We start from the raw sequence: 26,130 nt of genomic DNA on the forward strand, positions 1-26,130 counted from the left end.
AGATGAAGATAGTGGGGTCGAGCATGAAAGAGGAGGTGAATAAGTGAGGGAAGGGCGGAGGAAAGAGGGTGGAGAGGAGAAGAGCATTCCTCAGCAGGGGCGTGCGCCTGAACTCACATAGTCCTAAAATTACTGGGAGGTAGCTTAATTCAATTTCTAACACGGAGATGATGGCAAAGACAGTGAGGTAGGAGGGAAGGAGGGAGGGAAGAGAATGAGAGAGCTGACTTAGCACGGGATGACAGAAATAGAAGGACTACAGAGAGAGAGAGAAAAGGGAGCAAGGGGAAAACAAAAAAAGCCTGAGATTAACAGAAAAACAAGGAAGATTGAAGAGTAGGAAAGTGACGGGAAAGTGAGGGCAGGAAATGAGAATGACGCCTCGAGTTAAAAGGGTGTGATTTGTCTTTGAGCAGGGGAAGGGAATGAAAGTGAAAGGAATAAAAAAAAAAAAAAGAGGAGGTTTTCCTAACGGCAGAGATCAGGAAATGTTCATGCACGTCTTAACATGTGTGTTTACTCACTGTTACACCCAGAGAGGAGTGTGTGTGTGCAAGTGTGAAGGCAACTGAGGATTTTTATAGGGCTGGCAGCGGGCTAGCTACATGATAGACTGATCAACTCATCGTCTGCTCCTTTATTCACTGATATATTTTCGTGCTCGGTGTCAGTCTGAGTAAATGAGAGCTTCATGAATGCATATCTGCAGGCACGCGTTCCCACACGCATCAAACGCCGCTGAAAAACGTTCTTTGTTTAATATCTGGTGATGTCATTTAAGTCCTTTAGCACATTTTTCCACATAAAACTCACACCAGGAGACATGTGCAAGAAGGGGAGCAGGTGTTAGGACAAAAAAAAAAAAATAATGAATGAGATTTACTTAAAATTAAAATATACAAGGAGCAATGGCTGAGGACTTTCCAGCTTTCACAATGGAAATGTGCGAAACGAGGCGCTGCGAGGCGACTGCCAGCGTGTGCATGTCGTCTCTTGTATAATGTTTCAGCCCGCTGCCAGACTAGCTGTGTCTCCGTCCCGTCCAGATGGCTTCAGCACCAACAGACAGCTGGGAGTCCCCCAACCAGGCGGCTTGCTTCATCCGTTTGCCCGTCTTAAGCGCCGTCTTACAGCGGCCAATCAAATCCACCAGAGCAGACCGGAAAATCGGGCCAGCCCATACATTTATACATTAAACCAAACCTAGTAGAAGTGAGAGCGAGTAGTTCCGAAGATATTTAGATCCTGCACAGAGCTGCATATATCCATATAGTGGGAGTGAATGGGGCACCGAAACGCAGCCTCTAAATAACGCATTATCTGCCAACTCGTTCATTTCACCAGTATTTTGTTATGATATGCTAGTGCCATTCCCTGTTGAGTCCGGAGTTACCTGTTATCATCATCCGGGGTCTGTAGATTGACCTACTAACTTCTGACCTGGATGATGTCATCTCTGAGCGCCGCTCGCACCCGCGACGGTCGGCTTGTTTACCTGTAACTTACTGCTGCTAGTTTTTTGCAACATGGCTGAATATTTTTCCGATTGAGAGGTTGTGGACGACGACTTTGTTAATGATGGACGGCCTTACCGTTTTGAGCCAGAGTATACGGATGAGGAGCTCGTTGAAAGGAGGATGTGGAGGCAGAGAGAGGAACAGCTGGCCAAAGAACAACAAACCGCTGCACGTTCGCGAATAGATAACAGGTAACTCTGGGCTCAACAGGGAAAAGAACTAGCGTATCATAACAAAATATTGGTGAAATGAACGAGTTTCATGGCAGGTAATGTGTTATTTAGAGGCTGCGTTTCGGTGCCCCAGTCACTCCCACTGTATGGATATACATGGATCTAAATATCGTCCCGAACGACTACAAATGACACCAAAGTTATGTGGGTGAGATAACGATCGTATTTTATCCCAGAAATAAGGTCCAGGTTGTAAAAAAACGGTAATTCCCCTTTAAACTAAGCCTAAACGGGATATCACAGTTGACATACTGCTCCCTCCAACTCTTCATTTGCTCCTCGGCTAAGCAACGAGCAAAGACAGCCCAAAGATATGAACAGTAATTCACTGTCGAAGATGTTACAAACACACACATCCTATCCTTACCTGGGTTTCCTCCTGCACCACCCTGTACTGCTCCTTCCAGACGGCCATCTTCGTGGCTTCGTCCTTCCTCAGTGCTCTCTCTTTCTTCAGCTCTGGACTCCAAAAGGTCTTAATGGAGTTCATAGAGGAGCTCAGCTTGGACTCTTTGGCCTCCAGCTATAAGACAATAAATATTAAACGTTGTGACATCAAACATTTTAATTTCAAGGGAGCAAAATCACAAGTAAAGAAATAACAAACACACTTATCGTCCACTACATTAAAGCCACCCACTGGTGAAGCGAATAACACTGGTCATCTCATTAGAGTTCTTCTAGGAAATCTGGCTCCAGGTATTTATGTGACTTTAATACATACGTGGCAACGGCAAGGGAGTGATGATGCATCCTGGTGCCATATGTTCTCCAGTTCAGCAATGCACATGCACCCAGCCATCCATATGATGTAAAAGAAAATGTGACTCATCAGATGCTCGTGTCCATTGTAGGCACTTTCCGAAGTGCACAGGGATTAGCGTGAGCATCCTGGCTGCTCTGTGGCTACTCAGCTCCATATGCAACAAACTGTGCATCCTGACTCCTTTCTACCAGAACCAGCATTTAGCTTTTCAGCAATTTTAGCTACGGATACGTCAGATACTCCTCCCACGCATTACTGCTTTTCCTTCCTTGGCCCATCACTTCTGATAGGTACTGACCACTGCAGACCGGGAACACCTCACAACTCATCAACACTTGCTGCCTACATCCCACTAGGGGATGTCCAGGTCAAGTTTTCTCTCCCCCCGATCCAATACAGATCTTTTAATATTCAGCATTCGCCGATCCCAGCCTTGATTCAATCTTACATAAATAAAATATCCTTACCTCCTCCCCTTGTATTCTTCTAGATCACGTATGCACAGTGCGACTGTAGTAGCGCTCTAAAAGCTAATGTACCCAGGAGAGGCTACAGAAGCTCCAACAGACGGTAAAAACGTGTGTCGTCTACTACACAAATGGGCTGGTCATCCAACGGCGTAAACTCTGTAACCCTCTCTGTAATATTTTTTGTCTGGAAGAAACTTTTTTTAAACGCAGCAGCCAGTGTTTGTTGTCACTTCAGTGCAGCCTTTGCCCGAGTGTACTAAGCGTTAATTTTATCTTAAAACCGAAGGAAAGGTCATCTTCTTCTTAGTTATTTTTTGGCAGCATTGCCGCTAGCCAACTGCCAGCCCAGACACCGATAGGGACATCCCTATATCCCGCCCAGTGTCATCGGTGTTATGCACTTCACCTGTCAGTGACCATAATGTTTTGGCTGATCGGTGTAAACCAATTCATCTTTTTAAATGTGCGTGTGTCCTTACTTCTCTGCGTAGCAGTTCGTTCTCTCTCAGCACTTCTCTTAACTGGGTCTGTAGGTCCGACATCGCACCGTCTCTCACCTGGCAACACACACAGCATCATCATTTTTCCCTGTGCTTTATATAATTTTACATTTTCAGAAGAGCAGAAGAGAAGGGTTCAGATTAATTCAACATCGACATCAGCACACATGTTTAATTGTTCAGCAACAAACGAGTGCAGAAGTAGAACACATCCTGACAATGAGTGCAATACACTGTAAGCGTGCGAATGTAAATTTAAGTTAAGGACAGATTCATTTAGTTTAAGAAGAAATGAGAAGCAAACAGAGTAGGGAGCTTCGCCGTGAGGAGATGAGCTTCCAGGTTGTGACTAATGTTGCAGAGGAAGTGGGAGCGCAGACCTTAGTCTATTTAAACATACCGTGTGAACGCCCACGCTGTTCTTGTTTTATTTAGCGGAAGGGTGACTTCAGAAGAAAATAATGACTGGGCATGCATTGTCCGACGCTGGGCATACTCACGGGCCGGGATTTTTGCAAAAAAAAAAAAATTATACGATGCATTTGTCAAAAGCACTTTAAGGGACGCTCTGTGCAGGGAGGCGTGTCACGTACAGTAGCTAAAACGAGAGTGAGACCTGTCTGCAGTGCTGTCGTCACGTCAGCTGGGTGGAGTTATTTTAAGCTCAGGGAACAAAAAAAGTATCCTGACAAATACATTTTTAACAACTAAATTGTTTAAGAGAGGGACAACAAAGATATTGGATTATTATACTGTATATTGGGGGGTTTCTCCATCAGTATCAGTGTCAGTATCATAATCAAGCCGCCTCCATGTGCAGCCATTAGACATTTAGCTAAATTCAGCTCATACACTCAAGTAAAAGTGCAAAACCTATCTGTGTGGCAAAAATTTTGTCTAACTGATTATATCTTACATGTCTTATATTTTGAGGCTTATCAGATAACGCTTCACTTTGCACGAAGATGGAACAAAGATTGTCTACAGTCAAACATTTCTTATCTGTCTTTTTCTAAACTTCATTTAAGATCGTCTGTATTGTCTTTGTAGAGCACTTTTTCTTGCAGTTTGCATCCAGAAAACTGGACAGGATCTCTACAAGAAAGCATAGTGTATGAGTGCATGCCTCCAAAATGTTGGACTATTCATTTAATGCTGTTTTCTTTTGGATATTCTCCAGAAATAAACGTTTGAACTTGAAAGAAGAAGAGAAAACACAGTGATCCTTCACCTGTCTCATGGAGTGGGGCACAGTAGACGCCTGTGGAGGCTGGTTTTGCAGCTCCCCGCCAAATGTTATTGCGTCACTAGGAATGACAGCTCCGCTGCTTCCCCCACCTCCTCCTCCACCTCCTCCTCCTCCACTGTTTATATTAGGACTGCTGCCCATGACGGCCGACCTGACCCCGTAGGGCACCCTGGCCCCGGCTCTGCCCAGGGTCATGGTGCTTTTAGGAAGCGGTGGATTCAGTCCGCTTCCCAGACTCCCGATGCCGACCGGGTCGTCGCCGGTGTCGGTGAAGTACATGGGACCGCCGGTGGCGTAGGCAGCATTCAGAGACTGAATATTCTCCATGGATAAAGTTTTCCCAGTGCCAGTGAGTCCGCCGGTGGAGCTGTTGCTGCTGTTGCGCCGGTGTCCCAGACGTGGGGATCGAGGGAGGCGCGGCGAGCGCCCGGGACTCCCAGACCCGTTGCCATTGGATCCAACGACATCCAGCTTTGACACGGAACGAGAACTACCGTACATGGTGAGAGGGTCGAGAGGACGTAGGCCGTAAACTGTAGAGGCGTTAAGAGTTTCCGGTTCAAAAGACTAATCAAGGAAACATGCTCAAAATCAGGAGAAGTGAAAACTGTAAAATGGATGTCCCAAAATAAACTCCTGTTAATCTTCAACTGTGGCTCTTCTTGACTTGAAATGTGTCATAATGTTGACAGAGCTGTTATCGAGGCCTTCACAATGCTGTGGCTGTAATCCATGGACTTTGTTAGGCAGCAGTAATCAATAGGGCATCCCTTAGATAAAGGCGATGAGACAATCCACAGGGATGATGGGATCACCTAAAAAGAAAGATAGAGAGACTTGTGATACGTGGAACAAAGACAGTTTTACAAGGTCTGTGGTTGTGTTTAACCTTTTGTTTTTTTCTCTGTGCACTGAATATACAGATTACATTTTTGTATGTTGGCCATTTTGACTGACCAGAAGAAAACAATTTAACATCCCACAGATACTTGATCAGTTTGGGATCTAGTGAATTTGGAGGCCAGGTCAACACATTGTGCTGTTCTTCATGTTTTTGTGTGTGTCTCTGTCAGGCTGAATCCTGCTGGGGATGGCTGCTGCCATCAAGGAGCGTCATTGCTGTGGGGTGAAGGTGTCTGGTCTGGTCTAGGTGGGTGGTACATGTCTATGTAACATCTACATGAATGCCAGGTCCAAAAGTTTCCCAGCAGAACATTGTATTGTCACTAGATGGTCACTCCTGTCAGTGGTCATAATGTTATGCCTGACCGGTGTATTTGCCATTTTATTTTAACTGAATTCTCATCCTCATTCTACCCTAATGATGGTTGCAGCGTTGCACTGCAGCAGAACGTACAACCTAAGTATACACACAAAGACAGACACAGTGCTCAAAGCAGCCAGGTGTAAAACTGCCACCATTGTCACCTCAAATTTAACAGCAGGTTAAACAAAGACCTTCCCAGCAAACTTAGTACAATGAACTGTTCACACGTACACAGTTGCATCAAACTGCGGCTGATATCTTCTTTCACACAGGCTGCTTTGTCTCTCTCTCATTCCTCAGATCACACCATCAAACCCCTCTGGCCACCAAATCACAGATACCGTCCCGCAACTATTACAACTACAGCTAGCTGCAAACAGCAAACAGCATTTGATTCTGCATTAACAACATCAAATTAAAAAAAAGAGAGATGAACAAAATCCCATCTGCTGTATTTCTGTTAATCACACAAGCCTCACTGGATAAAAGGATCAGTTACAGTAGAAGCCAAATATAAAAACTGTAATGCTGCGTATTAGATAAATCCGAAATACCACGAAAAATGATGTTCTGCCATTACAGCCTGGTGATATTCTGTCTCTGTGTGTCTGTGTGTGTGTGTGTGTGTGTGTGTGTGTGTGTGTGTTGGATGACATAGATAAATTAAAACTGATTAAGTCAATCAGGTCAAAGAATCCTTGTCATTTTTCCTAGCTGTGAACGTAATGAAACACGGCATTCCTACCGCACTCAATTTAACGGTGCAATCATCGCAAACATTTCGATGAGTAAATGAGCATAATTTATGAGAACTGGAGAACACATGCTTCTGATAAATGTCCCAGAGGTTGCTGAAACTTCCAAGCTTTCTGTTCGAGAAGGCTCTAATCTCCCAGGGCCCCCTGAACTACCCACGTTGTGCAATGCGCCGAGCTCAAATTTAGAAGATGAAGTAAGTTTCAGGCGCTTTAAAAACTTGCAAGGCTGGAATCTGGAAAAATTCAAAAGAAACGATGAATAGTCATTATGTCATTCAGTCATCTGGGTCTCCTTGGAGACAGTGATGTCAAGTCAGTGGTCACATGATCCACTGGACACTGGTCATCTGATATCTCAGCCTTCCCTTACCAGAAGTGAACCGTGCAGCTTCTGAAATAATTAGAACATGCAAAAATCTTTTTTTTTTTCCCCCTATGGGCTCATGTTTAATAATTAATTTCATTTTATTCAACATTTAGCCTATTAAAATAGCTAAATGTAACCACAAACATTTCAGTCCAGGTCTGATTAAAGGGGGGATCTACTGTTTTTTACAACCTGGACCTTATTTCTGGCATAAAATACGATCATTTACTCATATAACTTTTGTGTAATTTGTAGTCGTTCGGGAGATATTTACATCAGCGTATATCCATATAGTGGGAGTGACTGGGGCACCGAAACACAGCCTCGAAATAACTCATTATCTGCCGCGAAACTCGCCTGCTATTCCCCGTTGAGTCCGGAGTTACCTGCTATCATCATCCGGGGTCTGTAGATTGACCTACAGACCCCGGATGATGTCGTCTGACCTGGATGATGTCATCTCTGAGCGTCGCGACGGTCGGCTTGTTTACCTGTAATTTGCTACTGCTAGTTTTTTGCAACATCGCTGAATATTTTTCCGATTCTCAGGTTGTGCCCCAGTCACTCCCACTATATGGATATACGCTGACCTAATTATCTCCTGACTGACTACAAATTACACAAAAGTTATATGGGTGAGTAAATGATCGTATTTTATGCCAGAAATAAGGTCCAGGTTGTAAAACATAGTAGTTCCCTTTTAACTGTGCAGCCTCAGAGTCGACCCCTTTGAATTTTCCTGCACCCACCCTGGCCTTTAACAGGCACGTATCTTCCAACTGCTAGTCACAGATCTTTGGCCGAGGAGATGTTACCGACAGCCAGTCAGTTACAACCACACACACACACACACACACACACACACACACACACACACACACACACATACAATGTGAAAGGTAAACAGGGACCATCTGCTCTATCTCCCTCCGGGCCAAAAACACACACCTGGATAGAAACAGGCCAGGACCCTGCCTTTAGCACACGCTTACATACAGTACATGGACTCACAGGAACACACAAGAGAAGAAAACTGAGCACACACACACACACACACACACATATATCTATATACATATATAACTATATATATATATATATATATATAGTCACTGAAACACAGCAAATACACTCATATAGATATGTCAATCCACATTCAAACATTTGCATTGTGCACACAGATGCACATCAGTGATCATGTTACTAAAATCACGCACACATCTAATGCTTCATTTGAGGCCAATATGAGACTAGAGACAAAGTGTGTCAGTGGGATTCCTCCTCCTCCTCCTCCTCCTCCTCCTCCTCCTCCTCCTCCTCCTCCCCCTGCGGACCTGCTGACCTGTACATAATCTATATGTCCCAATTCCCGCCATAATGTGGAAACACGCAGAATGTCTATCTTCTTTTTATGTTTTATTAAAGCATTATTTGAACACACACTGTTTTTATTGTTCAAACCGTGACCTCCTGTAGCTCGTGTACGTTTGCCCGTAAATTGGTGTGGGGTTACTTTGCTTACACTGGAAAAGAGGCAGGGCACACACACCGGACAGACTCCTATTTATCACACGGCTACACACATGCTACTTTTTATTTTTTATTGGCTAGAGAACCTCATGGAAAACACAACACAGGCCGTGTTGTGTTTTCTGATGTTCAAGTCTAAGGGTCACATGAATAAACCAGCAGGTTGACAAATTATTTGAGGTGGTTTTAGATTCTGGCAGGGCTGGAGGTGAAGGACTTTTTAACTGTGCAAAAGTGCAAAAATACAAAACAAACCACAGGGAACCGACCAAATGACGCAGCTGGCATCATGAGACGCAGCGAGCACCAGCATATGACTGCCCAAGACCCGTCTATCAACAGGCTTACCATACTCTCACACCAAAAAGCAATGTGGCACAGCTGTTAAGACACATCTGTTAAACGCTGAAAGTTCACTAAAGTTTATCATTGACCTTTTGAGTCAGTAAATCTTCACGAGTCCACTTTTATCAGGAATTCCAGCACAATCTGTAAATACTAACCGGCAGATTTTCCAGCACCTGGAGCATGAAAAAACTTAGAAAGTAGACTTTAGGTGAGATTTTGTGAGTCATTTGAGCCATACAATTTCAGCAAATTAAACAAAAAACTTCCTAAAGATTGAGATGACACGTCTAAAAGTTTTGTTTTTTTCTGGCCATCGGTAAAAAACTAAAAATCCTTTCACCCATTAGCTACAACCACTTATTCTGTAAAGGGTCACTGGGTCAAAGGGGAGTCAAATGCCAGCTGGGACAGGGCAAGATACACCCTGAAGAGTCCTTCCCAGGGCTAACAGAGAGAGAGAGAGAGAGAAAACGATCGAAAGAACGAAAGTACGTCCAATTTTAGACCGTTTAACCTAACATGAATGTTTTAGGAGTGTTGAAGAAACCCGGAGAGAGAACCCGGAGAAGGCAGGGAGGAGAACATGCAACACAGAACTACACAGAACCCTGAACCTTCTTGCTGTCAGGTGAAAAACAAAATCCAACATATTCAGTTTATTATCATAAAGGATTTACACCTATATTTAGTTTCAATTCAGACAGTAATATGTAATTTAGTCTTGATTCGGTTTGTGTTTACAGGGCAATCAAGACAAAGTTGTGACGTGCCTTCAATACTATGTCAACAATCTCATGATTGGTCATAATTATGCTGAAAATGCAGATATCAGGAAATCAGGAACTACGATGACGAGCTCTCAAACAAACTGCAAGCAAACTGAGACCAAATCTTGGCTTGGTGGATTTATTCCTGGACGTGGTGCAACGCTGCGTTCACACCAGCCCAAACGAAGTCGGTTTCTGAAAGTGTGAACAACATATGAGCTAAATAATGAGCTAAAATCGGTTAAAACGCACATTAAATAATATTTAATTAAACAATTAAACCTTCTGGGACTGATTCTGAAAAAGGCCTGCACATGAACCTGAGAGGCAAAACAACCTCATCTCCTTTAAACCTTACAAAACACTCACCGCCATGTGTTTTAGCCTCCGCCTCCCAACACGAGTCCAGCTCCGTGTCTCATCTTTCCTCCAAACTAACACAGCGCTGTCTCAGGCCTCGCAGAGATCTAGAATATCACACCAGGCTACCAAGTAAGTCCTTACGCGGTTGAACGCCAAGCACTTGAACCTGTGCAGATACCAAGCACGTGTTGGCACAGGCAGGGAACGGGCCATCAGATAAAAGCAAATCTAGGGAATAATATAATCAGTCATTTGTGTTTCTGGCCACCTGATGAATGTCTTAGCTCAGTTTTCTGGTCTACACCAGCTACAGACATAAATATCTCGGTTTTCAGCTGCTAAGATATCCAGTTTATTATGCTGGTGATACAAAGGTGCAGTTTTTAGAGCTTTTTTAAATCTGCTTGCTGCAGCTAAAACGAATCCTAAAGATGAGTGCCAATTAGCTAAAAGACCTGTAGAGTTGGGTCGATTATCTGTGGGTTTGTCAGCACCCATATGTTTCATCTTCTTTTTCTCATCACTCTCCTGCCTCTGATCCCTCCCCGACTCTCACTTGTCTCCCCGATGCCTTCACCTCGTCTCGCTGCCTCTCTCTTTCGCCGTCAGCATTCCTGTAGGTGTTCTCCGTGTTCTATTTATGTGACAGCCGCGCATCCGCCTGTCACACCGCACAACGGGACACGCAAGACCCGCACCTCTCAGCCTATACTTAGCCGGCTGGTGTTTCAGCTTCAGCGTGGGAGCCGAATTTGACAAAGTTCATCTCTCGCCTTTGGATGGGGATGATTATGCTCATGTTAAATATTACTATTCCCCCGTTACTCTCCGTTCCTGTCTGGCTCAGCGTGATCTGACGCGGCTGGAAAGGACTCGCTGGTCCTGTCTGGAGTTAAGCATCTCACTGAAAGTCATCTCGACAGCCAGTCCCGCTCGGAGGGGGGAGCCTCATCCGAAGATTTATGAAGACGACCCGCCGTTCACCGCGTTCTACACGTTATGATAACAGCATCCCTTTTATGAAAAACTAATTTCAGTTTGTCAGAGTGAAAAATGGGACGTGTAATATCTCAACTTTACCTCAGTGTTAGCAGACGTGTGACAAGGTTACATCATACAGGTTACGTATTTGAGAAATGTCAAAGAAATAAACTTTAAAAAGCTCTAAAACAACAACTTGGGAGTTTTTATTTATCATTTAAGTGTAACTTCTAATGAGAAAGGGATTTCCCTGGCTGCTGTTCACGCTTTGGCCGACCTTTAACCTTTAAAATGCTTTCCTGTAAGGACATGATATCAATGACAGATCATGATGACAGCCTGGTGCAGATTTGTAACTGAGCTGCTACATACTTAAAATGATTTCTACTCGATTTTTGCAGGATTTAAAAAAAAAGACAATGACACTAAACCTGCAGAGAGAAAATTGGATTTTTTTTCAATTAAATGAACAGCCTAATTACACAGAGGAAAAATATTAGCAGTCCGTGACAGTGAATAATGCGTTACCCAGAAGAAGTCTTTGCCACTGGTAGAATCCGTGATAACAAATATAATATCGTTCAGACTCTGGAAAGCACAACACTGATACGGGACAGATAGCATCGGCTCGGGTCTATTGTGTACCACAGGAAATTAATCCAAGATGCAGGCTGGGCAAACAAAACGCGCACACAATCGGGAGTTCGCGCACGCACCACGGCCCCGCACACACGTGCATGGGCATGAACACACTGACGCACAACAAGCGTGGGGCTAAAAAATAAAAAAAACACACGTCATGCTTTATCTAATCTTGGCTGCTGCATACATAACAAATGCGAGAAAACGTACCGTTGAGACTCGACAATTAACACAAAGACAGGGAAGCACAGAGCTAATTCAGGAGTGTGTAGTGGTTAATGGGAGGGAAATTGTAACTCCCTCAGGCTCGTCCTGCAAAGAGGAGCGTGCTCGCAGAGCCAGTTTTCCAGGTTAAATGAATAAAGCGAGTGGAAGCGGATCTATGCATGTGTATGTGAACAGTTACGATCGCAATAATGTGATAGAAATACTGGAATGAATGTTGTTTGCATTTAGACACCACTAGGACTATTTAAGTAATATAACAGCCAACTGGCAGCACATATACTGTCTGTGCATTATTTTGGTATTTCAAGTTTGCTGTGATTTTTATTTTTAAATCCAAAAACGAAACAATGAAAGACCTTTCTTTTATTTTGTTGTGTAAAATGAAAAAGAGGAAGTTAATGTGACTTAAAATATTCATATGCAACAAGTCAAAAAACAAAAAAAAATGATGTATTTTCTTTGAATGAAACCACAAGTAGCCTACATCTGGTATTTGCGCCAACCAGCAAAGACACAGAACAATGTCACACACCGACACAATAGAGCCTAGACTTCACTGTCGGTCAGTTTCTGCATGTTTTGTCCCATTTTAGAGGTTAACGTTTAGAGCTGTTGTTAACCAATCATTGTAGACTTACTGTACATCTGGACCAATCACTAGGTCACTTAAGGTTCCTCATGTTCTCAGAAGGTTCCTGTAGCTATGCTGGTTCACCAGAGAAGTACAGATAGATAGATACTTTATTTATCCCATGGGATAATATGTAGATTGAAGTCAGCTCAGAGTTATACGTCTTTCTTAAGCATTCGCGTTGGTTCTGACCTGCCTTGCTAAGGTCATACTCTTAAATAAACTCTGGTCATATAACCGATTTCATTCGTAACTTCACATGAAGTGCACAAAATCTTTTAACCAACTTTAACTGGCTCACCAACCTCAAAATAAACAGACAGCAGCGTAAGCATGTGGACTGTTACAGTGGGTATTGTCTGATTCATGGTTAGTGTTCAGCCTAGGAATTTCCAATGTGTCCACATCTGTTGTTTTTCAAGAGAACCCAACAAAGACTCTTTAGTAGATGCTAATGGCTAATATGGCAACACTTCTTTCCAGTGCATTTACAAGTTTGTGTCTTTGCTTAGACAGCACAGATTTCCTTTAATGTTACGCTCTAAAGACTCTTATAGGGTACTGCGGGACATAGACACCTTAACCTATGAACGTAGCCAACACCGGCACTCGTCAGTCTGGATCCCTCTGTAACAACACCACCCAAATGCTAGTTGGCACTGTGTCTCGTGGTCTGGGCTGCCGTGGTGTGTAGTCACATTTCTGGGAAGGTGTACGCCAGCTACGCCGCTAGGACCTGCCCTGCTGCCACAGCTATGGCGTCAAATTGACGCAGAAGTCTAAACCGCCTATAAGTAGGTTTAAGAAAGCTTTTGCAAATAAATAAGGCACTGAGGTGAAACAAACTAATATAGTATGTATAGAATATAGTAATTAACATGTTCCCTAAACAGGTCAAACCTGAATAATGTTTAACTTTTGATGAACAGTGTCATAAGGTAACAGATAAACTGAAAAAAATAATAGCAATCCAAATTACAATTTGATTTATTATGGCTGTATGAACTCACAACAATAAGTTAATGGCATAAACATAAAAAATTAAAAACAAATCAAAGGACAGTTACAGTACCTGCCTGGAAGAAGGCGCCAAAAAGATGCAGATGAGATCTAATAAATGCGACTGTTCTTAGTTCCTGCAGTGTGCACATACACACACACACAAAAATGGTGTAGGCTACCTTCTACGAAAGTTCTAGGAACTGTGAACAAGTTCCTGTGGTACAACAGTGCGTTTTGTCAGGTCCCTCATGTTGTTGCAAAACCTTGAGGCCCGAAGGCTGTTCCAGCCTTTGATGTAGAACCTATGCAGAGACTTGGCTCCGACATCAACTACAAACCAGGCCAACATGTCAAGCATTGAAGACTGACCTATTGTTAAACGATTTAATGTTACGCTAGGACTATTTTCTCTCAAGCATCGTTCGCCCAACGTCAGACTAGAGTCGAGCAGAGCCTGGACATTTAAAAATGTCCTGTGTTTACAGTAATCTCAGGGGCAGGAAGCAGCTCAGTTCCCTGACTGGATGTTCCCGGAGGAGGGGCGGCGCAAAGAAATGGAGCTGTGGGCTGAACACGGAGGAAATCACGGCGCTTCACCCTCCACCCTCCACCCTACCTTCCCCTGCCTTCATCAACACGATCATATCAGTTTTATGTTTTGCCCGGGTTAATTTGGTTTGCAAACATTGTTGTTTGCTTTGATAGAAGAAGCTTTTACGTGCAAATCTGTCAGCTGGTGAAGTGGGCTGAGGAACTTGAGGGTTCCTGCTGGAGATATTACAACTAGAACTAGACATTTGACTACCACATGTGCACTTTAAGTCCTTCAGGACATGTTGGAGATACCATAGGAGATAAAGCAACCATAATAAAAGATTATGGGAATGCAAAGTGTCTTTAAGAAGCTACAAAGCTGTCATCTGTTGCCTGCAACACAGTGAGCAGATTGATAATCGCATTTAGAGAACACGTAGAGTTATTAGCCCGTCATTCCTGGTAGAGCCTCTGGCTGCACAGCTACAATTGGTTTATCGAACAAAACCTAAAGTGAACGGGCTCCCATTGTAGCATGGTGACAGTCTGACCAAGACAGCCTTACTGTACGTCTCCTCCTCCTCATCATCATCATCATCACCACCACCACCACTGCTGACCCGAGACTGCTGCGCCTCAAAGCGGCCATCAAATTTTAATTATGTTATTTCCGACGCTCCTGTTATTCCTCAAACGCGGCCGCAGCGAGACACATACATACAAACAAACACACACACACACACACACACAGGTAGCACACGTGTGACCGACAAGTGGCCAACTACCACACACATACACACACGCGCGCACAGGTAATAAAGCATGCATGTGGACACGCACACACTCTCCAGACTGACCAGCTAAGTTCCCGTACTCACTGCGGCTGTGTTAACGTCGCTGCCCTCGGTTGTGAAATAAGGTCTGTGTAGAAAGAGGCCAGTCACATATCCTCTTCAGTTATCCTGTCACAGCTCAAAGTGACGCCTCGCAAAACGTACCGGGCGGTCAGCCGAGGCGAGACGCCCTCCTTTCAGTCTGCGTCCCTGCTCCTTGCCTGTCTCTCCGTCCCCTGTCTTGCCTCTGTTCTGTGTGTCTGCCTGCCTGTCTGTCTTTCCCTCTTTTCCGTCTCTGCCAGCTCTCTTCTTCCACTGGTGGCTTCCCCGCTGCTCCGCTCGGGCGCTCCCGTGACGTCACGACGGTGAATTGCGCGCCTCCGAGACGTAACCCCCCCGAACAGCCCCTCCCTTCCTCTTTCGGTGGGCGCGGGCACGAGTATCCATGAAAAGTGGTGGCAACGAAGTAAGATAGATAGATAGATAGATAGATAGATAGATAGATAGATAGATAGATAATTTTATTCTATTTTTATACTTTTACCTTTACTGTTTCTGCTTTGGCTTGCACCGGGAGATAGATAGATATTAAACATAGCCCTGAGTTCTCCTGTTGTCTTCGATTTGATTTCACCAAACGTTTAAGCGATCTCTGATCATGATCAACATGGATCATGATGGACATTGTTCTTGATGGCAGCTTTAATTGCAGTCGGTTGCCTTTAATAGCATTTATATGCTGAGCCTGTTTCAATTCGTTAGATTAGGCCTATGTATAACCCGGCAAACAAAACATAAGACACTTTACTGCCGTTGTAGGTTGCACTACAAAATAATGTGTGGTGACTTCTTTCTTGGAAGGGTACTACTTGTTGAGTATCTTCTTGGCTTGTCCTATCAATAAAAATACATAATTATAAATTAATATATATAATAGTTATTTAGTTTTGAGAAGAGATTTAAAAACAGGCAGTGTCTGAGGCAAACTGTTCCAGAGTTTGGGGACTGCAACTGAGGAAGCACGGTCTACCCCGTGCTACAACTTCAAAATGAATATGTCAGGTAAAAGGTCAATGGTTGTGAATACAGTTCATTGCAAAAGAAAAACATGATCAAAACATGCTCTTCCAATCACAGGTAAGTATCTGATTAGTAACTAGAACCTAGTTATATGACTTTCAGGTGGGCACCACCCACAGATGTTTCTAATAAAACCCCAACTTCCCACCAGTCATTTAGAACTGAAGAAGCCACTTGGATTAGTTGAAGAACATCTACTAGAACCTCAACAAGTCCAGTGTTTCAGCTTTGTTTTTTGGAGGATGAAAAATAACAAGGAACATCAAGAATATTGTACAACAAGGGAGAATGCAATACAATGCAAGGGAGTGTTCAAGGGTGCAGGAAAGATTCCTGGATCTCGTAGCCAAGTTTTCCCAAAGGAAGTTTTTGTCTTGTCTTGTTTCTTGCACACTACACAATACTTTACAATACATTATAGCAGGCATTTTGATTTTCCTCTAACACAGGTGAAACTAATATTATTAAATGCTATGTTGCACATCATTAATGGAATTAATGTCAACTAATGCCAGACAAACAGCAGCTAATCTAAGGTGTGTTAGGTACAGGAAAAATAAAGATATTGTGATTTATCTGTGACAGGTATTACGTGTGACATTTATGACCAGAGAGCAATACTTCGATCACTTTGACCCTTAATGAGTTTTGTCCACTAAATCAAATTGTTACACAAAGCTACAGATTTCTCTTGACCAGAAAAGATCGACAGTCAATGGATGGATCGTCGTAGGTTATGGCGTCTAGTCCCGCAGTATACTAAATGAGTCTTAAATGTAAGACAAGGTCCAAAAAGTGCCTATAGGATAAATAGACAACATAGCTATGCTAAAGGTAACAGAAATGTGTTTAACATCAATAGGAAAGAGTTAAAATTAATAAGTAATGCTATATTTAATTTAGGTTAAAATCAATTCATTTGTAACATGAAGGGTTGTATATTGGAGCTCACATGAAAGGTCTGCATGATTACATCTGACAGATAAGGTTAGGAATCACTGTCCTTGATCGGCAATAGCCCTGAAGTGTACATATGTCACAATCTTTCATCCTTCTTTAACTATGAACCATACCACATTCATTTCTCTAGTTCTACTGAATGTCAGTTTTCTAGTATAATGCTTTTATACTGTGTCACATATGAGATATGTTCTTTTTGATGGCCCAGTAGCCTTCATACAGTATATATATATATATATATGTGGCATATTTCATATCTGGTCACTGTGATCTTGCAGGTCTCCTCTGTTCTTCATCCGTCCTACACAATTACACATCATCCTAAAGAGATCTCTCCATCTAGACACTGACTAAAGACACACACACACATAAACACACACATTTACAGTGTCCCAGTTCCCTGGGCGCCAGTCAGTCAGCCAGCTGAGGTATAAATAGTCTGCTGGCTAAAATTCCCCTTGAGAGAAACACAGCGGACCAGCGTGAGCTTCTGAACTGCGTCCGCTAACGTAATCAACAAGTTTTTTTTTACTGGTTATTCTAGGTTCACGTGAGGTTTATGGATGTTTTTAATCCACAGGAAGGCTTTGTGATATAAAACACAATTCTCTCTTCTTATTGTAACAAATAAATTAACTCACTGGTTTATACCATCCATAAAGGTATAAGCTAAAACTCTATGTAGGATCATTGTGTCTTAAACTTGTTATGATCGTTAAGGGAATTTCATTTAGAATTTAATGTGGTCTGAGTGGAAAATAAGCAAGGAGAAACAACATTTTTAATGTATTGACTTTTATTAAGCAATAAACTACTTGCATAATACATAAAACTCATAAATGTGTTTGTTTAAAGCGATATCAATTGGCTTCAAGCGTGCCATAAAATTATCATCACATGTCTTAAGCGTGTCTTATTGACAGGACCATTATTACACATGTTATATGTTCACAAAGTTATGCTTCAAATCAAAGAAATTATCAAAACGATGCATGATCCTTAAGCTATGAGTTTTCCCATGATGCCACTGTTCAGGCCTTGTTTTGTTTTTTGTTTCCTCTTGAGTCCTTCATGAAAAGAACAACGGTTAAACAATGGCGCCACCATCTAGTCAAATAAAGGCATTGCAGCTGCCCTTCCTTGTACTTCTTAAACTATAGTTAGAAAAACAACAAAATACTGTTTTGTACTACTGTAGGAGATACAACTACTGTCTCTAAAGCGCCTCTGCTGTAGATAAGATACCAAGGTACCATTAAATTGCATTTATTCTTCAATATTTACAATATTTTACTGTAGATGTCAAATCTGACATGAGAAAACCTACTCAACATAGAAAGCATGGATTATTTTGTTACCACGGCACCTGTCACATGGTTGGATATACTACACAGCAAGTGAACATTTGTCCTCAAATTGTTAGACATGGGAAAAATGGGAAAGTGGGAGGATTAAAGCGACTTTGAAAAATTGTGACGGCCAGACGAATGGATTGGAGCATCCCCAAAACAGCTGCGGGGTGTTCCTGATCTGCGGTGGTCAGTACCTATCAAAAAGCGGTCCGAGGAAGGAAAAGTGGTAAACGGGGTCATGAGTCGTCTGGTCCAATCCAACAGACATCCACATACATGCCATGATGCAGGTCTCCCACAGGCTGGATCCTGTAGCTGATCGGTGGCTCCTTAAGTTGCACCATCTAGCGGACGACAAGCACATCCTCAGGACAATTTCCAATTAATCCAAAAACAGGAAAGAGTTTCACTCTGTTGCTTAAGGAAGTGCTGGTTATAGAATACAGGAGAGCTTTTAGTAATGACGGAGTCTCAGTGAAGGCACAGTCTGAGAAGGAGAAGATCCTAGTCCTGGCTTCCACGTCATAGAAGGAGACCTGTCTCTTCTCATAATCGACAAACACTCCAACAGTCTGAAGATCCTCTTGAAGGTATGTGGCCATACCCAGATTGCTATGATTAAAATACCCAAGAGATTGGGTGTACGTTGAACCAAATAACCAGCGTCCCTCTCCAGGCAGGAGAATATCATGTATCTCCTTGTTAATGGACTCTTTGGCCACTCCCAAGACCCAGCCTTTACATCCACTGACATCAACCTCATAGTAGAATCTACCAGAAGAAAACCCCTCTGTTCCAAAGACAAAAGGCTGAAATTCAAACCTTCTAATGAATAAACTAGGGTGAAAAGGTTCACCTTTACGGTACCTGAATACCTTCTCATCCTCACACACGATGCATCCGGGATAGGCTGTGTAGGTATCCAGAGTCACATTCACTGCATCGTTCTGCTGGATCATCATCAGCCTGTCCTGAGGCGGATCCCACACTACTTCATCATACTCACTGGGATAGAGCCCAAATATTTCAGCCTGTTCGGAAGCATCGCGGACTTCATACAAGCTGACCTTACGCAAAAGCCTCTCCATCTCATTACTCATCCATCCATCCATCCGATCAACTGATTTTTTAACCATCGGCACATAAGTCTGTTGACTGATGTCAGAGAGGTCTTCTGTGAATGGAGGGGCCGCGTAGGACGCCCTGTGCTCAGTCAAGTTAAGGGATGGCCAGCTCTTTAGCAGGTGGAAGTGGTCCTGTGTCTGTAAAAGCTGCTGTATTTCAGATCTTCTCTTCCTCAGCTCAGAAACTTCTTGTTCCAGCTGTGTTATACGGACTTCGGCTCCTGTCTGCGCGTCTTTCTGCTTACACTGAACCACGTCGGTCAGCTTGGCCTGCTTTCTTTGCAGAGACGCCGCCAGAGAAGCGAAAACCTCGACAATGTCTTTAATCTCTTTCTCAGACTTCTTCTCGCTCTGTTGGATTGAGCATTTAATTTTCTCAACACTTTTACATTTTGAGTTTTCCTTCATTTTAATTTCGGAGGTCACGTTCTGAAGCCAGATTTTCCTCTCTCTGAAAGCGCGCTCTAACGGAATGACTTCATGCGACACGTGGTCGTCTTGTAGGCACATGAAACAAACGCACACGTGGTCTGTCTGACAGTAGAGCTCCAACATTTTGTCATGGTTCTTACAAACCCTGTCCTCCAGGTCTGGCAAAGGGTCAACCAGTTTGTGCTTCTTAAGATTTGCAACCCTCTGATGAGGCTCCAGGTGAGGCTGGCAGTACGACGCCAGACACACCAGGCACGTCTTATGGGCCTTAAACTTCAGTCCGAAGCAGACGTCGCAGGGCACCTCGCCTGGTTTGGCAAGGATCTCTTCTCCATCCTTCACCACCGTGCTGTTAAAATGCTCCACCATAGCTCTGAACTCTGTGTTGACCCGCAGCTGTGGTCTTTTGGGAAACCTTGTCTTACAGAGAGGACACTGTTTCTGACTAGTGGTGTCCCAGTACGATTTGATACAAGCCTTACAGTAGTTGTGTCCGCATGGTGTCGAGACAGGCTCAGAGAAGGTATTCAGACAGATTGAACAGAGGAACTGGTCCTCCACTGAGGAGCTGCTAGCTGAAGCCATGCCTAGAGGAAAGGAAAGGACATTTTTAAATAACGACAAATTACCTACATGTCCATTTGATACCTGTCTTTTGCAGCTTATAGCATGAAACATACTGTATGCGTGTGCAGAGGGGTAACGCTTTGGACCCAGACTTGCATTAAAGGGGAACTACCGTTTTTTACAACCTGGACCTTATTTTTGGCATAAAACACGATCGTTTACTCACCCATATAACTTTGGTGTCATTTGGAGTCTTTTGGACGATATTTAGATCCAGTGGAGCGTCACGTATATCCATATAGTGCGAGTGACTGGGGCACCAAAACGCAGCCTCTAAATAACGCATTATCTGCTGCAAAACTTGTTAATTTCACCAATATTTTGTTATGGTACACTAGTGCTGTTCCCCGTTGAGTCCACAGTCACCTGTTATCATCATCCGGGGGCTGCAGATTGACCTACTAACCTCTGATCTGGATGATGTCATCTCTGAGAGAGTATACAGAGTATACGGTTGAGGAGCTTGTTGAAAGGAGGATGCGGAGGCAGAGAGAGGAACAGCTGGCCAAAGAACAACTAGTAGATTAACAGGTAACTCCGGACTCAACGGGGAATAGCACTAGCGTATCATAACAAAATATTGGTGAAATGCGTTTCGCGGCAGATAATGTGTTATTTAGAGGCTGCGTTGCGGTGCCCCATTCACTCCTACTAAATGGATATACGCAGATCTAAATATCTCCTGAACGACTACAAATGACACAAAAGTTAGCACACAAATGAACTTGTACTATTTATTTTGCATCTTAATGTAATTATTCAAAAGCTGAGAGGAAATAAGACTAAAGAAGGTCACTTGAGTTCCTCCTGAACTATGTGTTCACATGTAATGCATTATTGCATTCACAGTAGCGCACAGCAACAAAATCTTCATGCTGGAAGAGATAAGAGGCAAACCTCCCAGGCTCGTCATTTGCACTGATGTTAAGAGTAATCCGGGTAGAATTTATTTTGGAGAATCGACAGCTGAAATGACTCAGTTCAGTTAGGCTCAGCTGGTACTTAAAACAGTGAACGGTTAGAGATTTTGTGCGGCTTTCGTCGGCGGTGCAGAACATCAAAACAACGTGGAAGCAGGGTGGTTTCAGTTTACAGAGTCAGGCCCTTTAGTTGCTTGGATGAACTTGTTTGATCTCCTCTAACTCCAGCAGCTAATGTGTTAAACGTAGGCAGTATAGTTGTAATGTTTAGAAATAAAAGCATTAAAACCGTTCACAATAGCTGCCAAAGGTACTGTAAAACCTGCGCAGGTGTGACCTTTAGATTTCTTTTCCCGGTCCTGACAACACGGTAGCTCTTGTTTTTTTGTTGCTACAGCAGGGTATTACAAGTGTGCCTTTTATCTCCATACACTTTAACCCACTACCCTATTATGATCATAAATTGTACATAACTTCATGTGTGACAAATATAAGTTTGAGTCTAAGATGAAAATAAGTGGTTAAAAAAAACCCTGTGTTTTGCATTAAAACTACTGTGCATTTTTAGCCATTTTTTTTATGAACATCCCCCTGCTGGCATGTTTCTTAGTCTTATATTTACATTTTTAAGAAGTTTTAATCCGTTCAATTCGTGCATAAAGACGAAATTTTATATTTACAATAAAAATGCTTAACATCGCGAGATCAGTAATTAAATAGTTGGCGACCTGGTACGACAAAAACAATCTGAAATGTGATATTTTGTATTTTATATAATACAGCATCCAACAACAGGAAGTATCATCATGAGAACAAAGTAAAAAAAAAAGTAGTTGAACTTTACCTGCCGAGACGTGTCCGTTGAAAGCAACGAAGTTTCATCAAGTTTCAGTTAAGTTTCATTTCTCAGAAAAATACTCGCATTCTTTCACTTTCCCCACCTCTTCCTGTCTAGATTTGAGATTATTCAGGCAAAATATAAAAAAAAAAAATAAATAAAAAAAATAAGTTGAATTGTTTTTGAATCAGTTTGGCCGCATTATTGTACCAAAACTGGCAAAATGCAAGCTTATTTAACTTACATGTAATGAGATCGATGCTTAAGTTTAAGTGTCTCTCTCATTAAACCTACCTGACTGTTTGTCTAGACGCTGCTGTGGTCGCAGAGCCTGACTCACGTGACTCAGGCAACCAAGCACCGCCCCCCGCTACCAGCCAGGCCCGACCAGGCCGTTACACACAATGGTTACACACAGCAGAGTAGTGATGGAAGTTACTCTCTTTTCTGAGAGCCGGCTCTTTTGACACGGCTCCCAAAAGAAGAGCTGACTCTTCGGCTCCCGAACAGCTCTTTATTTATTTATTTTTATGGATCGTTTATGGCCTCATATTTTAGCCCAACACATATGGTTTGTGTGTTGAGAAGCCCTTTTGCATTCAATGTTTTTATGATAATCCTAATAATTGTCTAATTTTGTGCAGTTATTCTGTTACAAAAGCATTCTTAATTTTGTTTGATATTTCAATAAAACTTTAATTGTGCAAATAAATGAACAAAACACTGCAATCAAATCCACACAAGCAAAACCAGAACCAAACTCAGTAAATAAACAGTATAAATGCCCTTGTGCAGGTTTGTGGTGGAGCCTGGTCTTAATATATTTTCATTTTGCAGCGAAGACACTCTGCTCTGCCATTCCAAAAGTCTTTAAATTTCAGCCAGACGCTGCTTCATTTACGGGTGTCACTCATAATTACGTGCTCTCGTACTCTTTTCCTCACTACTGTCTGCTGTCTTACTCAGTCACCCACAGCATCTGTTCCCCTCTCTCTTTCACAAAATTGTATAATCCTAAATCCTCGCATGTGATTGGCCACATGGCGTGCCCATAAATACAAAGTTCTGCCCCGTCCTTCACGCGAGAAGAGTTGAAAGAGCAAAAGGCAAAAAAATGGTGGGGAGCCGGCTCTCACTGGATGGGAATCAGCTCTTTTGATTCACTACCAAGCATCGCCTCTTAGAACCGGCTCTCGTGCGCATAACACCTCACTAGCACAGAGACTGAGCAGAAGAATGGCAGAGAGAAAGAGGGGCACTGTTCGGTTAGGCCGAAACTGAAACGACAGCAGGCTGTACTATTTGTAAAAAGGCTGTAAGATGCAGTGGTAACACAACAAACTTGTTTAAGTGTATGAAATATCATGGAAAAGAAAACGCAGAGCTACAGAAATAGAGAGAGGAGGAGAACCATATTGTAAGTTTTGTATGTACTTCCTAATGTGTGGCCATTGTGTACAACACAGATAAACAAAGGATTTTTATTTCATTTTTATTGTGTATTTAGAGGGAAAAAAGAACACAGTGCGGACTATGATGTTTTTAGGCTGATGTTAACATGTAAGGAATGATGGCTACAGAAAGGAGTTACACATGAAACGATATGACCCATGTAAGTGTGTCTATCAGCTGTCTAAAAGATACCAGACGAATGTGTGTATCTGTGTGTGCGTGCGTCAGTGAATGCGCATCATAAGCCATGGGAAGTGACCGGTACGCTGCATGCCAAAGGTACTGATGAAGAAGTTGAGGATCGTGGTGACGAAGACCACGGTGGTTGTTACGTTGTTCAGGTAGTCCAGACGCTTCTGCAGGGCGGAGTTGTTCAGGTCCCGGCGGCCTGTTTTCACACAAACACACACAGATAAATGATAAAAGGAGAAAAGACTTCAGGCTACACCAGGTTCCAACACAAAGACAAAGAGTTTGTCTAAGATGCATCACACTTTTATTCCTTCAAAATTCGCATCACTTATTTCTCTCATCTTCAAATGCATGCACACTTACTCTGTAATCTTTCAACAGCCAGCCACTGATGGTCACCAAACAAGCAAGTTTCAGCAAAAAACACAATAAGCATTGACACGTTTCTGTTAAATCACCGCATTTATTCACCTTTAGGGAGGAGAATGTGTATATACATGTTTACCCTGCTTGTAATACCCTGGTATTGAACCTTAAAAACATTTTTAAATAAATGATATATTTAAAAAAAAAAAAAAGGCAAGTTTTGAAATTTGACCAGTTACCACACAACCGAGGAATACATGCAGAATATACAGTAAAAAAGTTGGAAATACATATTATGCAAAACAATGCACAGTTGTTGCACAAGCACATTAATGTTGCAAATAAAACCATGCACACATTACAGCTGGTTAAAATGTTTTAGTTGGATTACATTGTGAATTACTATTAAAAGCCTAAATTACATTTGAAGTTTCAAAGTATATGTGAATTGTTTCACGGTGCGTGTCGGTATATGTTGAGTGCGTTTGTGGCCTTGTGTGTGTCAGAAGTGGAGTCGAGCCAGCAGCCAGCGGAAGAAGCCAGTCCTCTTGGATCCGAAGAAGCTGACGAAGAAGTTGACCACCGTGGTGACGAAGATGACGCCTGTGGCGAGGTTGTTCAGGTAGTCGAGTCGTTTCTGATTGGACACCACGTTCAGGTCCCTGCGGGCTGCAGTACAAACGCACACACACACACACAAACAGACACGTGATTTCAAACACACACAAACACACAAATGATGCATGCATTCTCGCTAGTGCGTACGCACACAATTACCCCATACAAACAGTAATAAAAGCAGCTCAGATACACTTCCCTCCCTCTGTCAAGTTTAGGGGACATTGTGGCCGGACTGAAGAGGAACTATTGCTGGCTTCAAATGGAACTTACAACTTTACATGTGAACAACATGTGAAGTCGGCTGCACAAAATGTTTTTTTATCGTTCAAGTGATAAAACTAATCACAAGTTGTAAGAAGACCGCAGCTATGCAACTGTTGGCATCTCAAACCCACTGAGACTAACAGCTTAGCAAACTTATGTGCGGCTAATTTAATGTAGGCTATGCAACACTGAGACATATTATGAAATATAAAGGAAAACTCTTTTCAACTAAATTACTGTACTGTATATGTAGTGGTGAATATAGCGCACTTTACTTATGGACACAGTAATCACAATGCCATTTGAATACTCTGTATGAATATAAAGATTACTGGATGCAAACAGAAGTTTGATCTGAGCATTACAAACTGAGAGAGTGCAGCATCAACTGCTAACTGCTAACATTAGCATACAATACGCTTTGGCATAAATAAATACGCATTTAAACAAGATATGATTTGTTGAAATATACGTTTTTGCGTAGAGTTAACAGAGAGAATCAATATGGCTTTAATGCCTGTATCTATATGTAGCTGGAGCAAAAAGCTTGTTAGCTTAACTTAGCATAAGGGCTAGCAAGTCAGCTTCCTCTCTATTGAAGCAATTAGTGAAATAGCTAGCCTAGCTGACAAACAAAATCCGGCTACCAGCACCTTTAATTACCTTATAAGGTCATAGAGTTTGAGATTGGTTTCCAGTTTTTATGTTAAGCTAAGCTAACTAGCGGTTCACATTTAGAAATGAGAGAGGCGTTAATCTTCTCCTCTAACTCTCAAGCAAGAATGCTAATGAGTATACTTCAAAAATTTTCAAACTATTCCTGGACGTTTGGACATTCAGCTCTGAGGCTAAATGTTGAAGCTAACGCTCAACGCATGAAGGGATAAAGATTAAAGCTGCCATGTCGAGAACTGCA

General features: G+C 42.5%; 2 protein-coding genes across 4 annotated transcripts in view; both read right to left on the reverse strand.

Annotated features, from left to right (window-relative positions):
- The window catches only part of LOC311508545 (ELKS/Rab6-interacting/CAST family member 1-like), a 133,395-nt gene extending 118,102 nt beyond the window's left edge, over positions 1–15,293 (reverse strand). For 2 of the 3 annotated variants that reach the window (XM_084573356.1, XM_084573354.1), the window contains exons 1-4: positions 15,032–15,293; positions 4,718–5,550; positions 3,466–3,543; positions 2,118–2,273 (exon numbers count right to left, since the gene is read on the reverse strand). In XM_084573356.1, coding sequence (XP_084429482.1) covers positions 2,118–2,273; positions 3,466–3,543; positions 4,718–5,236 — 753 coding nt within the window. In that variant the 5' untranslated portion in view covers positions 5,237–5,550; positions 15,032–15,293. The remainder of the gene's footprint in view (positions 1–2,117; positions 2,274–3,465; positions 3,544–4,717; positions 5,551–15,031) is intronic. The other variant, XM_084573355.1, reaches the window with a different exon arrangement.
- Positions 15,294–17,531: 2,238 nt separating this feature from the next.
- Positions 17,532–22,887, reverse strand: LOC311508380 (E3 ubiquitin-protein ligase TRIM39-like). The gene is made up of 2 exons (XM_084573104.1): positions 22,326–22,887; positions 17,532–20,521 (listed from the first exon to the last, which is right to left on the reverse strand). Exon 2 carries the CDS (start codon positions 20,517–20,519, stop codon positions 18,723–18,725), a length of 1,797 nt encoding a protein of 598 aa, XP_084429230.1. The 5' UTR covers positions 20,520–20,521; positions 22,326–22,887; the 3' UTR covers positions 17,532–18,722.
- Between the last annotated feature and the right edge of the window lie 3,243 nt (positions 22,888–26,130).

Source organism: Chelon labrosus, assembly GCF_963514085.1.
Source record: "Chelon labrosus genome assembly, chromosome: 23".
Taxonomy (NCBI): domain Eukaryota; kingdom Metazoa; phylum Chordata; class Actinopteri; order Mugiliformes; family Mugilidae; genus Chelon; species Chelon labrosus.

Bases quoted from the DNA above. Each gene is read 5' to 3' on its own strand.
- LOC311508380 (XM_084573104.1), bottom strand. From the start codon at position 20,519: ATGGCTTCAGCTAGCAGCTCCTCAGTGGAGGACCAGTTCCTCTGTTCA.